We start from the raw sequence: 17,346 nt of genomic DNA, 5'->3' as shown, positions 1-17,346 counted from the left end.
GCTGGCTCAGGGTTCTGGGTGGTGTTTAGGTTTACTGGCTTGCTGGATTCAAATTCATTAGAGATTTGACAGTATATAATGTGGATAATTTTGGGATACAGAGTGGCTGTTTCTTCAAAAATGTGCGTAATTTTAAGGGAAACAAGTAAACCTGTTGTCCCCTACGAATGATGCAGGCACCCCTTGGGCCAATCAGTAACAAGATGCATCATCTCTGCAAGTTTCATCAAAATCAGACCGGTGCTGTAGCAGTTATGGCCTTTCAAATTTTGAAATTTTTACCTTTAATTATAGCGCCCATATGAGATCAATCAGTGTAACTTCTTAAACATCAAAACTCGATGCCAAAATTTCCAGTTCCAAGTTTCATCAAAATGGGACTGGTGGAAGTACTGCTTGACCGCAGCGAGGCCGGCTGTCAGGGTGACGGACTGGAACGGCGGGTCAGCGGCCTTGTTGTCCTCAGCGATGCGGTCCCACCCTGACAGGAATACACTCCGCACAACATCCTGCTGCCTCAACCTCTGCACCGTTCCTTACACGGCTCTTGAGGAAGCCGTGTTCCTGTGTGGCAGAGAGACACAAGGTGATACTGAGCAGACAGAGACACAAATGCCTCGACAGAACTAGAGTTAGACCGATATATGAGGCCAATATTGAGCTTTACTTAAAAATGGAATCTGGTCTGTTCAATGTGGTCCACCTCTGATATGATGCAGTTTGATTGATTACATATTGTAGAATTGATCAGTGCTACACTGGTTGTCTATGAGAAGCCCTTAAGCTTTTGATTGGATTCCATAAAAATAGGCAGGAATATGTTATACTCCTGGGTTTCAGTGGAGAGTTTTAGTGTCCCATGACGGTCTAAATGCTGTTTCAGAGGCTTTTCCACTTTGACAAGAATAAACTTCCAGGGGGAAACACTGAATACTTATGAATACCCAGAATTTGTTGGCACAAAAATGGTCAAATTTAAAGATATTGAGTAAGTGTCATAAAACATCGGCATCTTCAATCCAAAAGTATTCGTATTGGTACCAGCCTTCGAACCCTACACAGAACCTTCATTTTTTCTCCAAGTCATACTTTTTCATAACACGTGGTGCCTTTCCTTTACTTCTCAATATCGTATCCTCTGTGAGATCCAACTTGGAATTCCAAGATCAGTCAGAGAAGAACACGCATAACACACAAATATTGAAATGCACATGAGGAAATTTGAAGTCCAGAATAGAGGAATAATGGTCCTAGTTGTCCCAGCACCACCACTACCACCCCCCCTCTCCCCCAGACTGAGTGTTTGGCTTGGCACGCTCCTCAGTGTGTTTTGAAGTAGGTCCGGGAAGCCTTGCGAGGCGTAAACAGGGTGGCGGCGGGGGTCGGGGTCAGGGGACTTTGACTGGGTCCCGCAAATAAACAAAAGAGTCCCTCAGAGGTAGAGTAGCAGCCCGGCTCACCGGCTGCCCCGAACAGCTGCAGAGGATCAGACGAAGAAGTTCACTGACATAGTCCGCTGTGTTCCTCCAAGTTTACAAAAGAAAGAAACAAGCTTTTCATTTCTGGGTTCGTCCACACCGCAATGGGCCCCCCCCTGCGAGCTTGGCTTGGGCCGCGGAAAATATTGCGATATTTGCGAAATATCGCAATATTTTCCGCGAATGGAATGACGCCCGCTGTTCCACACCTAGATCACAATTGTGCAAGCTTTTAAACTTATAAACCTAAAATCTATTAGTGATAGGATAGTGAAAAAAATAAAAATAATCATAGTGAAAAATGTGTCTTTTTACTTCCAGTTGGTTCCCTTTTCCCTTTGCCCGTTTTCCTGGAAATAATGCACCAAATGGCCATTGTTTCCTCCAGTGCTTGAATAGTAAGATCAAATTTATTTATTATTATTAATAAAATAGAATAAATTTGATGTAATTTAGCCGAACGGCGATAATATCGTATATCGTGATATTTTGGTGGGACAGTATTGTGATATTAAATTTTGGATATCGCGAAAAGGTTAGAAGAACGAGTCGTGACTGTAAAAAAATTAGTGCTGTGACACCTTTAAAGTGCCTCCCAGTGAAAGAATATTCATGGACCATGGGTTTTGGTTTTACTGGCTTATGCGTTATATATTGTTTCTTCCTGTTAGTGTGTGGTTAATTGGTTTCTCCTTACTGGTCAAGGAGACTCTCCAACTCCCAAGTGGTTCTGTGGAACACCAGGTCCACTTACTGCTCCCCACCCCTCTCTCTCTCTCTCTCTCTCCCCTCTGTCACCATCTGGATTGTTTCTCTGGTTCACTCCCCTCTCCTCCTCTCTCTAGCGCTGCGTTCAGGTCCTGTGGGAAAACCCGCTGTAGTGACCTGAAGGCTCGAAATGACAACTTGGGTTAGGGTTCGTGCGGCTGAACTCGTTTGAAGCCGTCGAGACGCCATGATTGGAATTTTCTGTAGACTTTGGCTGCCCCCGATCGGCTTTTTCACACTGAACACACATGCATTGAGTGACGATGCATTTGAGTTTATGTTTTACAGCGAAACCAAACATTGTAATGTCAACCACAAACAAAAAAAAAAAAAGTTTTTTAAGACAATTTTGTTGGTGTTATTTGAAATGAATCCATCATTCCCTACACTTCACTACAGGTATTTCCTTGTTGGTGAGGTCAGAATTCAGGACCCCGGAGAAAGCAGAGTCCATCGCCAGTTTTCCGAGTTTCAAGTAGTACTTACCATCTGAAAGCTGAGGTGAACAGTATTTTCTAGTAGGGAGTTCATATTTACCATCTTCCCCACAGGACCTGAACGCAGCACATCTCCCTATGCCCTCCCTAGCCCTGCCCCCCTCCCCTCCCTCCCCCCTCTCCAGCATTATTCTCTTCCCTCCCCTCCCCTCCCTCCCCCCCTCCGGCTCCCTCCCTTCCTGCCGGCCTCTCAGTAGAGGATGTGTCTGGGAGAGAGAGTGCATGTGTGTGTGTGAGAGAGAGAGGGGGGAACAGAGGAAAGCCGTCAGTAGAATGGATATGTGCCCTCTCTCCTCCACCCTTTCTTCTTCTTCTTCTTCTTCTCCTTCTCCTCCTCCTTCTTCTTCTTCTTGTCTTTCTCCAGCCAGCTCTCGCGGCACTGCACCCTGGGCCCTCGGGGAAGAGGAGAGTCGACGGGCGGACGGGCGGACGAAAACTGAACTTCAATGTCAGCCGGGGATCAGAACCATGGTGGTGACAAACCAGAAGGTAACAGGCAGATGGGCACACACACACACACACACATACACACATGCATAGCCAGACACACAGACTGACAACATTGCTGAATGACCAACACCCACTTCTTCCAAAAGTCTCTCAACAGCTGGAGGCAAAACAAAGCATGATAGACATGAATGTCAGTGAACTCTTCAATATCTATCCAGTAAGAATTAGACTGATGTATTGGTTTGCAGGCCGATATTGGCCTATTATTAAATATCAGATATCGGACAGTCAGTGTCGTCCACCTCTGATATGATGGTTCCTTCCTGACCACAGCTACATCCATTTTATTGTCTTTGCACATTGTATTTATTCATATAATTGTTTAATATTGCTTTTGTGAATTAGTTCTTTATCTAAAGGCAGTAATGTATCTCAGAATTCCTCCTGCCATTGAATAGGTGCCTTAAAGAGCTGCTAACACTAAAGAATTTAATTAGTCCGGGTTTCAGTGGAGAGTTTTAGTGTCCCATGATGGTCTAAGTGCTGTTTCAGAGGCTTTTCCACCCTGACAAGAAGAATACACTGAGGGAAACACTGAATACTTGTCATTTTTTGGTAGGAAAATGCTCATATTTATATATACTGAATAGCATCCACCTTCAAAAACACATATCGGTCGAACCGGTTCACTAATTAGCACACTAATTAGCAGGATTTCTCTGCTATAGCTTCCTCTGTACTGTTCTGCTGTGTGCTTGGACCATGATGCTGCAGTATTAGGCTGATCACCCTCCTGAGAGATGGCGTATTGTTTGGCAGAATTGCTGATGTTGACATATTCGGGGCTCAGATTTTGTGTTGGTAGGAGATAGCCGAGTGTCCCATGACCACCTCTTGAGACAGAGACGGCCCTGTTTGTGTAATTGAGACATGCAAACATGTACACACACACTCACACACATACACAGAGTCTTGAATGACTATCTTTGTGAGGATGGCTTGTTGGCTACATTCATTGGCCAACTCCTAACCCTAATCTGAACTTTCAGCAATACATGCCTAACCTGTGACTGTTACAGTATTGTCAGCCTAACACTATAAACTCTCTCACAGACACACACACACACACATACACAAACAGAGAAACTGCCCCGTGCTGAGTCACAAGCACAGCACATTACTCTACGCTGAGTCACTAACCAGTACATTATTCAATTAAGACCAATTAAGACGTGTAATTCAAACAGAGACTTTGTCATGTGACACTGATGGTTGCACAGCTGACTGCCTGTCTCGCTGACTGACTGACTGTGTGACTGGTTGACTAACAGAGCTGACAGCAGCACGTCACTTATCCAAGCTAAAAAAAGAGTACCTCCATGAGAACTGAGAGAAATGACTGATTCAAGTTGTATGGTGTATAACATTCCCTTAACAACAAAGCTGTTGCTGCTTAGTATGCTCAAAAACAAAATGATCATTTGTATGGTTCATATTGTTTAAGGAGCTCATGAGTGGGAAACCTTTTGAGGCAATGGAAAATATTGTCTTAAGTTTGGTTGGGAATTGGCAACAGTGGTTCAGGGACACCCATGGCTCCTTGAGGGGGTTAAAAGAGATCCGCAGCAAAACAAGGAATACTTTTCACTTCAATTAAATTTACTCCAAATTATTCCTAATTAGAGAATGTATGAGACTGACTATTGTAATCTGAGGTTTAACTCTCACCACTGTTATCTCCTCATGTACAGTTATATAATTCAATGCTAAATGAACCACAACAAAAATATTCCCATATGGATCCCTGGGACTAAACCTTATCAAAGTTCAAAGTTTTACTTCTTCAAACATTTCTCTGAGGCAGAGCTGCTCTGGAGGAAGAAATAATCTGATTGGTTGAGTTAAACCTCAGTGGGCGGAGCCAAGGAACAACAGTTTTTCAGAGTGCAAGTTAGCTAACTGGCAAACTTGAATAGCAACGAAGGAACTCAAAATATAAATAAAACATACAATGGTAATGACTTTTTTTCATTCATTCATGACCATGATATTCATGATCTTGGAAGGTCAGCAGGCTAGCTAACTAGCTTTCCTAGCTAGCTATAGGCTAGTTTGGCTAGTTTGCTGACCTAGATCAGTGGAGTCCTGCTTGTTTTCACTCTAGCCATCTAATCAGCGTCTATTTTACACCTGAGACACCAGGTGAATGCAATTAACTAGCTGGTAAGATAGAAAACCAGCAGTACTCTGGGTCTTGAGGACCAGGATTGAGAACCTCTAACCTAGATAATTTAGTTTGGCTATATTGTATTTTTTCAGTTAGTAGCAGAGCACTAGGCTTCATAATATCAGCTTCCTCTTCTCTTACCTCTTGTCTTTTTCACTGGGCTTCATTCTAACATTACTTAGCCAGAAAAATTGTGGTTCTTTTTAACTCAACCAATGAGATTATTTCTGCCTCATGTCCAGACGCAGTGGTGCCGCCGGCAGAGGTGTGGCCAGAGGTGGAGCGGGCGGAGTGTTTGGCCCGCGGTGCTGCCCTGAAGTGGGCATCAGTTGTTTTCTGTCGGCCTGAGCATCTGGAGAGACTGAGCCAGTACAGGAAGAGAGAGAGCCAGAGGACCACCTCCATACACTCCAGACTCAAGGTGACAACACACACACCTGCCAACAACAATAAAAAAGTACACATGAACACAATCAGACACTGGAGAAGAAACCTGTGCCGGTCATTGTTTTGAATCCATACTGCTTCTGATACTGCCGCTCCATGATACAACATGGCGTCATACTGCTTGTTACCGCTGTTTCCCTTCCAGTCTGTGGTGCAGTCGTACCTGGAGGGGGTGGGCTGGGGTCTGGAGCAGCTGCGGGAGGCCAGGGCCGAGCTGAAGGAGGTTTCCCACGCCCTGAGGAAGGCTGGACTGGAGTCCAACCGAAACGCAGAGGGGGTCAAGTCGCTGGAGACGCTGAGAGAAGTGTCAGTCAACCACTGTCAGCTCCTTGCTGCCGTCAGCAACCTGCCACGCCTTTACTCTGGTGAGCCGCTGCCTTCTGGACACAATGCTGGAGCGAAATGCCTGAAAATAAACTTTAAAAAGTTAAAATGCTTAAACAGGGATGTAGAGGAGGGTTAGGGTTTACCACCTTTTTAATGACATAAATCTTTCTGACTAAATTAATCATATACATCAGTAGTATCAAACTGATGAAGATTGATTGATGATGAAGTTCTGGCAAAGCAAGACTGGTAACCAGCGACACATCTCAGCAGGTACCTTTAGCTTAGCTATTAGCATTTATCCTCCCATTTGTCCTTTGCAGGCCTCTGTAGTGCAGTGGCTTTGCTGTGTTTTATTTACAAATGTGTTGCGGTTTCTGTCGCCCTCTAGTGGTCAGAAAAATCACTTATTGCGGCTTTAATGCTTTTCTGAGAATATAGCTGATTTTTGTTTATACTGGTGGTTGTGATGCCCTATCATGATCACCAACTAGAGGCCTACTAGCATCCAGTTCTTCTGAGCCACTTTCCATCTTTACTATGGTCCAACGCACCCACTTTTGAATAATCAATCCCCACATTATGTCCTGCCCAAACAGTCAATGTCAAGAAATATGTCAAGTTCCAGAATCAAGACATTCTCGAAATGCCATTTCATGTTGTGTTTAAATAGTTCTCTACAGCACCTTAAAAATCCTATGCAGAACCATTTGAGCATGGTGCAATAGAGAGCCTTTCTAAAAGGGTTCCTCATAGCACCAAAAGGGGTTCTGCTATGGTACAAGCATAAAGAACCATTTTATGGTACAATATAGAACCCTTTTTGTTAAAGCTGCACTAGGCAACTTCGCACTTTGGTGGCCGTGAGTGATAATTGCTTGAAAGTTTGAAGGACTTCATAACCCAGAAATCCTGTAAGGACATCAGTAGTAGTAGTGCAGCTGGAAGAGTGTATTCTGTCTTTGCCCCACCTCCCCTCATTCACAGAAGCTCCCCTCTCTTTTCCCCTGTCCTCCCTACTCCCATCCCTCCATCCTCCCTCCCTTGCTCTCCTCCATCCTCCTGCCAGTGCGTAGCATGGTGTTGGAGACTGAGCGCCTGGTGGAGTCCCGGCGGCTCCTGGAGGCCCACGCCAGGCTCATGGAACTGGAGCGCTGGCAGGACGACATCCTCTGGCAGCTCCACGGGGCAGCAGGGCATGCTGGGACGGCAGGAAGCGCCCTCAGTGCCGAGGACGAAGAGCTGGTGGCCGAATATTTCTCTGGCGTTGGGCGGCTGGTGGAGGCCCTGGGTAAGGAGATGTTATAGATTGGAGGACAGGCATCTTAAAATTTTGGAAACCAAACTGACCGAAAGTATCTGCATCACTTCAAAAACCCATAGCAGCTGAACCCTAATGCTTACCTCCTCAACTACTACCACGTCATTGCAGGTAAGGAGCTGTGGGCGGTGGTGAGCAGCGGTCTGGCTCTGGCCCGGCAAAACCCCACGCCTTTTGTGTCGGCGGTGAGGATTGTAGAGCGGGAGGAGGCCCTGGACCGAGCGCTGCTGGAGGAGAGAGGAGGGGCCTGGGGCCACAGCAGACCCCTGCCCCCCGGGAGACCTCGCTGCTGGAGAGAACGCTTCTTCCAGGTCAGTATCAGCTGCTTCAAACATGCCAGTTCAGTTTGTACCACTGGCATTTCAGTTTCTACCATTTGCATTTCATTTTCTACCATTGGCATTTCTTTTTCTACCATTTGCATTTCATTTTCTACCCTGTATGTTTCACCTGTCCACCAAATTTCTATCATTTAAAGTTTTTCCTGCGTTTCTTCAGTTCAAGAGCTCCTCCATATACCAATGTTTCAGATCTAGTGCTTCACTCTTCTATGATCGTTCTATGGTCACAAGAATATTGTAAAGACACTGAGGCCCTGACCTTGGCACTCCTCATTTTTGGTTGCTTGAAATGTTGGTGATCCATGAATTGAAGCTCATTCCACTGTTTCACTCACTGTAAGTTGTTCTGGATAAGAGCATTGTCTAAATGTCTAAAATGCACATGTAATCTATAGATGATAGTGGGTGAACGTTCAAGAAAAGGACTGACCATTGAGAAACAAACAAACTAATGAAGCAAGATCATGAGAATAGAGCTATACAGCATCGCTATCCCATATTAGTATTTTAACTGTACTGTGTTTTTGTTGCTGTAAGCTACAGTCTTTCTCCTCCCACCTATCATACCTACCAGGTACTAGAAGAAGCGGTTTCCACGCGGTTTCGTAGCGTGTCCTACCTGCACACGCGTGGTCCGGGCCTGGCGGGCCACCTCTCCGCTCTCCAGCACGGTATCATGGCCGACCTGGCCACCGTGCGCCACCTGCTGGAGCACTGCGTCCCGCTGCACTACCGGTTAACGGGAGCCTACCTGAGGGCCAGCCACCGCTGTTTACATGCTCACCTGGCACAGGTCAGTGAACCAAGAAAATACAAAGCAATGCTGCCCCATGATCAGCAGTGGTAGGTCTCCACAGCAAGTACACTAGATTACATTACATTACATTAGAATAGAGTAGAGTATTATCTTAATGATCCCTTTTTTAAAAAAAAATATTGAACAAATGAGCATGAAACCAGTATGTTACACCGAAATAAGCTCTTTTAATAAAGTATATATAAAAAAATCTTGTATTGGTTGTTTTTCACCATGTGTTGATCACCAGCTAGAGTTCATAGTTTTATCACCTTTTCACTACTACTTCCTCAGTGCAAACTCATGTTGACCTCATCATATAAGTGATATTTGTCACCTAGGTCAGCAGTTGGGAGCTGGAGAGTGGAGAGATCTTTGCTGTGCTCAACTGGGTGCTGCACATCTACAACAGGTGAGGAACCACAAATGTTCATGACCTTTAGGGTTTTTAGTATTTTATTCTTTGTGTTTCTGTCTGTGTGTAATTCTTTGTGTTTTAAAACTGTTTGTTTAATGTGGATGCTGCTGTCAACTGAATTTACCTCTTAGGGATAGGGAAGCTGACTTGACTTGGCTTGGCTTGGCTTGGCCTGACTTGACCTGGCTTGATGTGGTTTGACTTGACTTGGCTTGCATTGACTGGATGTGACTTAGCTTGACTTGACTTGACTTGGGAATCCCAGCAAAGATAACAAAAGAAAAAAACACTGACATAACTTTACATAATTTCTGGGTCATCAAGACTTTCAAAAATTCAGTTATCTCCCGCTGCAACCTGGGGCTACCAAACTGCGAAGTTGCCTAGTACAGCTTTAATACAAATTTTTACGAAAATGTTGTGCTCGTTCGGGATGGTGCTGAACTTGGTCACCTCCTGCACATCGGAGCCTGTCAAATGCTTGCTGGGATCTGATAGCCATGTTTTCGGCAGCCCAGACATGATGGGCCATGCAGAGCTGGTGGCTGAGATGGAGAAAGAAGAGCTGGGACCTCTCATCTCCATGGAGGGACTGGAGCAGCTGCAGAACAAATATGTACAGAGTGTTCGGGTGAGTTGACTGAACACTGATAGAACCTGTCAGAGGGTTTACCCCATGTCCGTTTACCTGTGTCGGTGTTTTTTTATTTTTTTTATTTTATTTGTTTATTTGACAGGGACAATGCTCAATAAATACATTGTGCCACATATAGCTGTAAGCTAATTTCCATCCTTAGTCCCTGGGCGGGAGGCAACAGTAGACAGTGTCTAATCCCTCTGTCTGTATGTCCTGTCTTGATGCATGTGAAGTTTTTTTTAAAGATTACACAGATTACAGGCTGTATCTTGGTGAAGAAGAGTTCCTACACGGTTTGGGTAATTTCCAGGTCTTAATAAGGTTTGGAAAGGTATGGGAAAACTACATACCATATTTTCAGTAGTTTTAGACCCTTGTCATCTCACATGCTCTGAAATTTATTGCTGTGAAGAATAATATGGCTTAGTTGGAAAGGGAAAATCTTAACCAACACCAAAGAAAATTTCCAAATCAAATGAAGAAATGAAAAAGTAGGGAATTGTAGGGTAACTGTGTAGGAACCCTGTAAAAGATACAATGAAGTGTCGAATAGCATGCTGATATTTATGTTATTTAACTCAATACAGTGTGTGTATGTGTGTCCATGTTGTTGCTGTTGTAGAAGAGTGTATCAGAGTGGATGCACAAGGCTTTAGAGGTGGAGCTAACAGACTGGCAGAGAGACCAAGAGCCGGATACAGACCACGAAGGCTTCTACCAAACCAGCCTGCCGACTATTATCACACAGGTAAACATGCTATGCGTACTGTATGCAGATAGATCCAGGCACGTGCATGCACACACACACACCTACACACTCATACCAGGGTGTCTGCTGGTCCTTAAAAAGACTTGAAAACTCAAGACTCAAGTGCATTATTTTTCTTAGTAAGAAATCTCCTTGGTTGCTTGGTTGGTTTCACTCTGATACCGCCATTTTTGTACTATTATTTGGGCATTGAAATTGGTCTTAAATATGATGTAAAGTGGCATTAATATACCTTAAAAAAGTCTTAAAGTGGAATGAATAATAACTGGCAACCAGAAGGAAATGCAACAACACTGATAGAACCTCCTCCTACACAAGCCTCTGATACAGCCACCAACCCGTCCCGTCCCCTTGAGCTATGGTGGCCTGTAACTGACAAATCAAGTCAAGTCAAGTCAAGTTTATTTATATAGCCCTTTATCACAAGCATGTCTCAGAGGACTTTACAGAGAATGTGTCTAGCTAGGTCTAGCTAAACACAATCAGTGGTGAACAAAATGATGTAGGACAAACATGGTGAAAAACACAAGGTAGGCAAGAGCAGATTTAGCAAGACAAACAATCTACCTATTCTACAGCCTAACCTACCCGGCACCCCAGCCTTAGACCCTAAATGCACACAAGGAAAAACTCCCTGAGGCAAATAGGTTCAGCAATTGGCTGGAGTCTCCTTTCCAGCACCTTGGCATAGGCTTTCCCAGGGAGATTGCATGACTATTCTGAAATCTCCCTGGGAAAGCCTATGCCAAGGTGCTGGAAAGGAGACTCCAGCCAATTGCTGAAACTCAGATTCAGGAGGAGCAATGTGGATTTCTTCCTGGTCAGTGGACCAGCTTTTTATCATCCCACAGATAATCGAGGGGTCAGGAGAATCTGCTAGCTCTGTCTACATGTGTTTTGGAAAAGGCTTACAACTGTGTTCGCTGAGTTATTCTGTGGGGTGTCGGGGTCGCTGCTGTGAGCCATTCGGTCCCTGTACATTTGGTGTGAGAGCTGTATTCACGTTCTTAGCAAAGTCACACTGGTTCAAGGTGGGCATCGGACTCCGACAAGGATGCCCCTTGTCCCCTCTCTTGTTTGTGATATTCATGGACAGGATATCAAGGCGCAGCCAAGGTCTAGAGAGTGTCCAGTTGGGTGGCGTTACGGTGGCATCTCTGCTGTTTGCAGATGATGTCATCCTTTTGGCTTCTTCTTGATCTCGTCTGATTGTGACAGTCGGGATGAGGGTCAGCACCTCCAAGTCTGAGGACATAGTTCTCTCCTAGAGAGGGAGATAAGGGGTTGTTGGGAGTGTCTTGAAACTCCAATGGGTGGGAAGTTTTTGTTCCATAAAAGAGTCTGGGTTGGAAAGTGGCTTTCCAGCACCTGGTAAGGTTGAACTGGAATGCCGTGATGCTGTGGATTTGTTGAGCAGTGATGTGTCATGAAGTGTATTGTACTGGTTACTCTGTGTTGATTGGCTGTGTTTTGGTCTGGACTGTGGTAGATGCTGGAGGAGAACGCCCGGGTGGCTCTGATGATCGGAGAATCCCTTCGAGACCAGACTATACAGATGGGACTATATGAGATGGAGAACCTTTTAAACAGGTGCGTGTGTGTGCCAATTATTTCTCATATAGTCTTTACTCTCATATATGAAATTGGCTTCCAATATGTCTTCCTTTCCCCCCTCATTCATCCTCCATTCCTCCTCCTCTCTCTCTCTTTACCTCCAGGTTCCGAGAGGCTCTGGTGGAGTTTGGGAAAGAGCATCGCAGGGATCCAAGCAGCAACAAAAACAAGTTCTACCTCCACTATCTGCTGGCGTCCATCAGTAACTGCATCATCCTCAAGTAAGATTTTGGCAGAGTGACAGAGCGGACAAGACACAGAGAGATACAGTAGCTTGTGTTTGGATAACGTCAATGGCAGCTCCTGCAAAGTTAATGAAAATGGAGAATGCCGCACACTGCATCCAATATACATATTATATATACATATAATACATATTTGTTACTAAGTTGAAACTTGAACTCAAAATGTTTCACCCCTAGGTCTTTATCAGCTATCTGCCATAGGAAGACACATGTGTCCAATTGAGTGGCCCATCTCTCCTTGTGTATCTATGGTTATCTCATAACAATAATAACATAATAATAATCTTTATTTACAGAGCACTTATCAAAACAGAGTTACAAAGGGCTTTACAATAAAAATATAAATGTAAACAATAAATAAAAACCATTGAGGACCACAATAAAGTGTTTTAAATAACACTTTCTTGTGCTGTCCTTTGGGGTCAAATGTACATGAATGTACATTTTTCAAATCAAACAATCAACAATACAGTCAACAATCAGTAATATAGATAAAATAAAATTTAAAGGACAAGGAATTACAGAATAACACCAAAATAACAAGTAAACATGTCCTCCCCCACAAATGATACAGGCAAGTAAACAAATGTTGTAGCGCCCCCCATAGACCAGTCAGTGTAATTTTGAAAATGCCGGAACAGAACAATTACACACATCATTCCCCATAGTTTCATCAAAATCCAACCAGTGGCGTCCGAGACATTGTGTGTGACGTATGGATGGACCGGGGCCGATCCATGGTCCCTCCCCCTGATTTCATCATGGGGGACAAAAACAGAGTATAGTAAAAGCAAGCCAAAAAAAAAAAAAAAGCCGCAAGCGCCGATTGCAGGGTCCAAGCACAATTTGAGGCAGCGCTGAGTTCCAGCACTACTTGCTTGGACCCCTCATAATGCACTCTCTCCCCTCCCGTTCATCCAGGACGTCTACAGAGAGCCTGCAGCAGCAGCAGTCGTCCCGGTCAGCGGGCCAGTTCTCTCGGACTCCCCCCAACCCGCTGGCCGCTCTGGACCGGGCGGTGAGACGGGCCTGTCGCCTGGTGATGGACCAACTCCAGCTGGACCTTCAGCCTTTCCTCCCGGGCCTGCTGACCCGACCCTGGCTGGTCCAGGGCGACCCCACGCCCAAACTCTGCCAGGTCCTGGAGCGTCATCTGGAGCTGTACGGTCGTGTGCGCCCCCCCTGCCGGCAGGTCACACAGCTTTGCCCTGTTTTTATGATGCGCACAGTTGTATCTGCACAGCGCGGATTGGAGTTTTAGTTCTACAAATGTTTCTCAGAGGCAGAGCTGCTCTGGAGGCAGAAATAATCTCATTGGTTGAGTTAAACCTCAATGGGCAGAAAGATAACCAATATTGGTCTAATACTGCTTGTTTGCATTTAGCTCAAGTCATGTGGGAATGCAACATGGCTCATGTTAAAGCAACCTACTAGTTCATTACAGTTATGTATAAAATTGGGAGAATTCTGATTAAAATTGACAATTCTCATGAACACTAAAACCCTCCATTGAAAGCCATACTAATGAAACAAGTGGATTAGCAGCTCCTTAAAGGAATAGTTCACCCCAAAATGAATATTCAGTCATTGTCTACTCAACTCTGTGTCAGTCAAGACTCCATTGAAGTTCATTGGACCACCAAACAGTAGTTCCATCTCAGCATTCTCCCAAACTATTGAAGTATTCAGATTTCTCCAAACAGCTCGTGCAGCATAATCCAAGTGTTTTGTAACGATTGTACATTGAGGGTCCAAAGGTCCAATATTGAACTCATTATCTTCTATATGTTCCTCGCTGCCAATGCTCTGGAGACGCATGCCCTACAGCGCTCTGTTGGAAGACTGCTTGCTACTGTAGGGTGACTGCGTTCTAAAACAGGCGGATATCCAATATTTAATAAAATATCGGCCCCAAATATCAGCAAACTGATACATTGGTCTACACCCAGTATGTACGGTCAAGTATACCTGCTGAATCCTATTTCTATCGCCCACCATGTCCCTACAGCGTCTCCAGGAGGAGTCCCAGTGGCTGACGGTGGTGGAGTACGTCAGGGCGCTAATGCAGAAGAGGCTGGTGTGTCGGAGCGCTGAGGAAAGGAGGCAGCTGGCCCAGCGGATGGTTCAGGACGACCAGCAGTTCAGAGAGATCTTCCACGGCCTGGTGAGGAGGGACTTTATTGAATTTTTCCTCGACAACTGCCACCAACCAAAGTTGCAGTATCATGGTGTTTGTGTTTGAGGTGGTGTCAACACTTGTACGGGGGTTAGACCAATATATAGGTTTGCTGATATCTTGGGCCGATATTGGCCTTTTGTTAAAAATCAGATCTGGTTCAGTTAGTGTGATCCACCTCTGATATGATTCAGTTTGATTGGTTACATGTTTATTGTAGAATTGATCAATACTACACTGCTTGTCTATGGGAAGACCTTAACCTGAATTGATTCTAGTGAGACATTTTGATCAGATTCCACACAAGTATGCACTAATATTGCTATTAATGTTATTACTATAGTACTACTATAGTAGTAGTAGTAGTAGTAGCATCATCCTGGGTTTCAATGGAGAGTTTTAGTGTCCCATGACGGTCTAAATGCTGTTTTTACCCTGACAAGAATAAAATGATGGGGGAAGCACTGAATACATGTACTTGGGGGCATGAAAATGGCCAAATTCAGTACTCAGTATCACCACAAAATATCAGCTAGTGGTGCCTTCAATCCAAAAAAAAAAAAAACATATTGGTCAAACCCTTGTGTGTACCTGTCTTTCTGTTTAGGAAGGTGAAGGGTCAGTGCCTGAAGTGAACCCTTTGGCCTTACTGCCCGTCCTGGCCGACTTCATCCGACTCAAAGACCCCGGCATGCTCACTCTGGAGGTGTCTGGACTAGCAGCAAAATACCCCGACATCAGGTGAACCCTGCTCTCCCCTGACCATTTTACTTGTTTTTTGTGCTACTACACATCAAGCTCTAAGCTGTCAGGACTAGTCCAGGGATTATTCCTGAACAGGGAGCTGATGTGTTCTTTCTGCTGTGTCCTCAGTGAAGAGCATGTGTCCATGCTGCTGGACGTTCGCGGGGACGTCTCCAGGGACATCAGAGGGACGGTGCTGGACCTGCTGGAGCAGAGCGCCCCCCCTCTCCCTGCAGGATACCGGCCCATCTTCACCGACATCCTGGTTCCTCCCTCCACCATGTCCTTCTGCCTGCCTACTGCCAAGTGCGCGTGACTACAGAGAAACTGAAATTGTAACTGAAACTGTGGCTCAGGGTGGATCTTGGTTCTCGGATGGAGCTTCGACCAGGTCCCCTACTGTTTCATTATGATGGGCAGGACTTTAGTTGCTGGTAAATTTAACTGCCTTGCTCAAGTGCACCTCAACAGTAGCTGGTGAAGAAGGTTACGCTCCTTCACTTTCCCCCACCTATATTTTCCCTGCAGTTCCAGGGATTTGAACTGGCAAACTTCTGGTTCTCAAACCTCTAGGCTACCGCCGCCCTAATTTCAGCTGCTAAGACATTCTCAAAAATTCTCAAAATTCTGTTTCATGTCCGAATAAAATTAAAGGTAAAACTCGTAAACATCTCCTCCTTCATCACCACAGCAACACTCAATCAGTTTCAGGGTTGGGGTCAATTCCTGAATGAACTCATCAATTCCAATTCAGCTGAGGAATTGCAATTGGAATTGGAATTTGGAAAAAACCTACAAGAAACTTGTATTGCAATTTGATTGGAATTTCAGGAAGTTGAATTTAATTCAATGAAATTGTGTGAAATTCCATGTTAGTTTTTAGTTTGGTTTTTTTCTTACCACATCTCTGAGATTACATGTCTTAGAAGTGGAATTTCATGGAATTCAATTCTGTTTCCTGTCATTCCAATTCAATTCCAATTATTTTTCCTTAGAGCTGGGTGCAATTCCAACTCCAACTCCAGGAATTGAATTGGAATTTACCATACATTCTCAATTCAATTCATGAATGGCTCCAACCCTGTCCAGTATGTTGCTATGTGTAATGGTCTCAGCCACTTACGCAACAGACATGATGTAACAGGACCCAACTTTTACCTTGGACATTAAAGCTGCACAAGGCAATAGCTCACCAAATAGATAGTGTATTCAACCACAAAGCATCTGATACAGCCAGTTCTATGTATTCCTGTTGAAGAGACAAACTATGAGATGCTGAATTGACTTATGACTTGTTTATTTTGTACTGAGCCGGTGAGTCATTGTGTATATATTCAGATGGAATGGTGTAAAATGAAAATCAATATGCAACACATTTGTGCTCATGTCTGGTTATACTCAGTGGGAAGTTCGATGATGGTTACAGTGTGGTAAAAAAAATGTAAGAGGCTGCAGTGGATATAGTGTACTGATGGCTGTTTTGCATTCTGTAAGGGATTGAATTGGTTGTATATGTTATGATATATATTTGCCATCAGGGCTCCTAGACTGTGAAGCGTCCTGCCTGAGGAACTGAGGCTGCTAATTCACTATTATCATTTTTATTGACTTGCTTTTATGTAATTGTTTTTTCATTTTATCCAATTTTATGTTACTTCTTATGTTTTTTATTTTATTTTTGGTGTATTTATTGTATTTATGTATTATTTTTCTTTTAACCTATTTTCTTTTGAACATGTTTCCTATTTTTACCTCGTCCGAATATATTTTATTTTTCTTGTTTTTATGCCTTCCTGTAAAGCACTTTGTATACTCTGCTTTTAGATATGTGCTTTATAAATAAAGATTCTCAGTATTATTATTATTACATGGGTATGCCTGCAGGTGGTGTAAAGTTCATACAAAAATCTTGAAAAATTCGAATAAATTAATGGTTTTCACAGCTTTTCTGTTAGTGGAGGTCAAAATGTGTTTAATATGTTTAGGCCCATATGTGTATATATTTTTGGATATTTTATATATTTGGCTAGTATTATAAGTAGTGTTCATTTTCTTTTCCCTCAAATCATATCTTTCAACAACAAAGAAAAA

The 17,346-nt window shown here is 44.0% G+C and overlaps 1 protein-coding gene across 2 annotated transcripts; it reads left to right on the top strand.

Moving 5' to 3' along the window:
• Window positions 1-3,089: 3,089 nt before the first annotated feature.
• On the top strand, window positions 3,090-17,142 carry exoc3l1 (exocyst complex component 3-like 1). 2 transcript variants are annotated; one of them, XM_071911254.2, is made up of 15 exons: window positions 3,090-3,232; window positions 5,669-5,841; window positions 6,013-6,232; window positions 7,264-7,485; window positions 7,627-7,826; window positions 8,431-8,649; window positions 8,994-9,064; window positions 9,584-9,701; window positions 10,330-10,455; window positions 11,966-12,066; window positions 12,195-12,311; window positions 13,257-13,527; window positions 14,344-14,499; window positions 15,119-15,252; window positions 15,385-17,142. In XM_071911254.2, the coding sequence occupies exons 1-15, from the start codon at window positions 3,190-3,192 to the stop codon at window positions 15,569-15,571; spliced, it is 2,358 nt and encodes a 785-aa protein (XP_071767355.1). In that variant the 5' UTR covers window positions 3,090-3,189; the 3' UTR covers window positions 15,572-17,142. The 2 variants fall into 2 exon arrangements, with proteins under 2 accessions (XP_071767355.1, XP_071767354.1); XM_071911253.2 differs by having other exon boundaries at window positions 3,105-3,232; window positions 5,663-5,841.
• Window positions 17,143-17,346: the final 204 nt, after the last annotated feature.

Source organism: Centroberyx gerrardi, chromosome 4 (assembly GCF_048128805.1).
Source record: "Centroberyx gerrardi isolate f3 chromosome 4, fCenGer3.hap1.cur.20231027, whole genome shotgun sequence".
Taxonomy (NCBI): domain Eukaryota; kingdom Metazoa; phylum Chordata; class Actinopteri; order Beryciformes; family Berycidae; genus Centroberyx; species Centroberyx gerrardi.
This window is presented reverse-complemented; position numbering and strand designations above follow the sequence as displayed.

Bases quoted from the DNA above. Each gene is read 5' to 3' on its own strand.
- exoc3l1 (XM_071911253.2), top strand. From the start codon at position 3,190: ATGTCAGCCGGGGATCAGAACCATGGTGGTGACAAACCAGAAG. The intron at 8,650-8,993 runs GTCAGTGAACCA...TTTGTCACCTAG, and splicing joins TACATGCTCACCTGGCACAG to GTCAGCAGTTGGGAGCTGGA. The intron at 15,253-15,384 runs GTGAACCCTGCT...CTGTGTCCTCAG, and splicing joins GCAAAATACCCCGACATCAG to TGAAGAGCATGTGTCCATGC.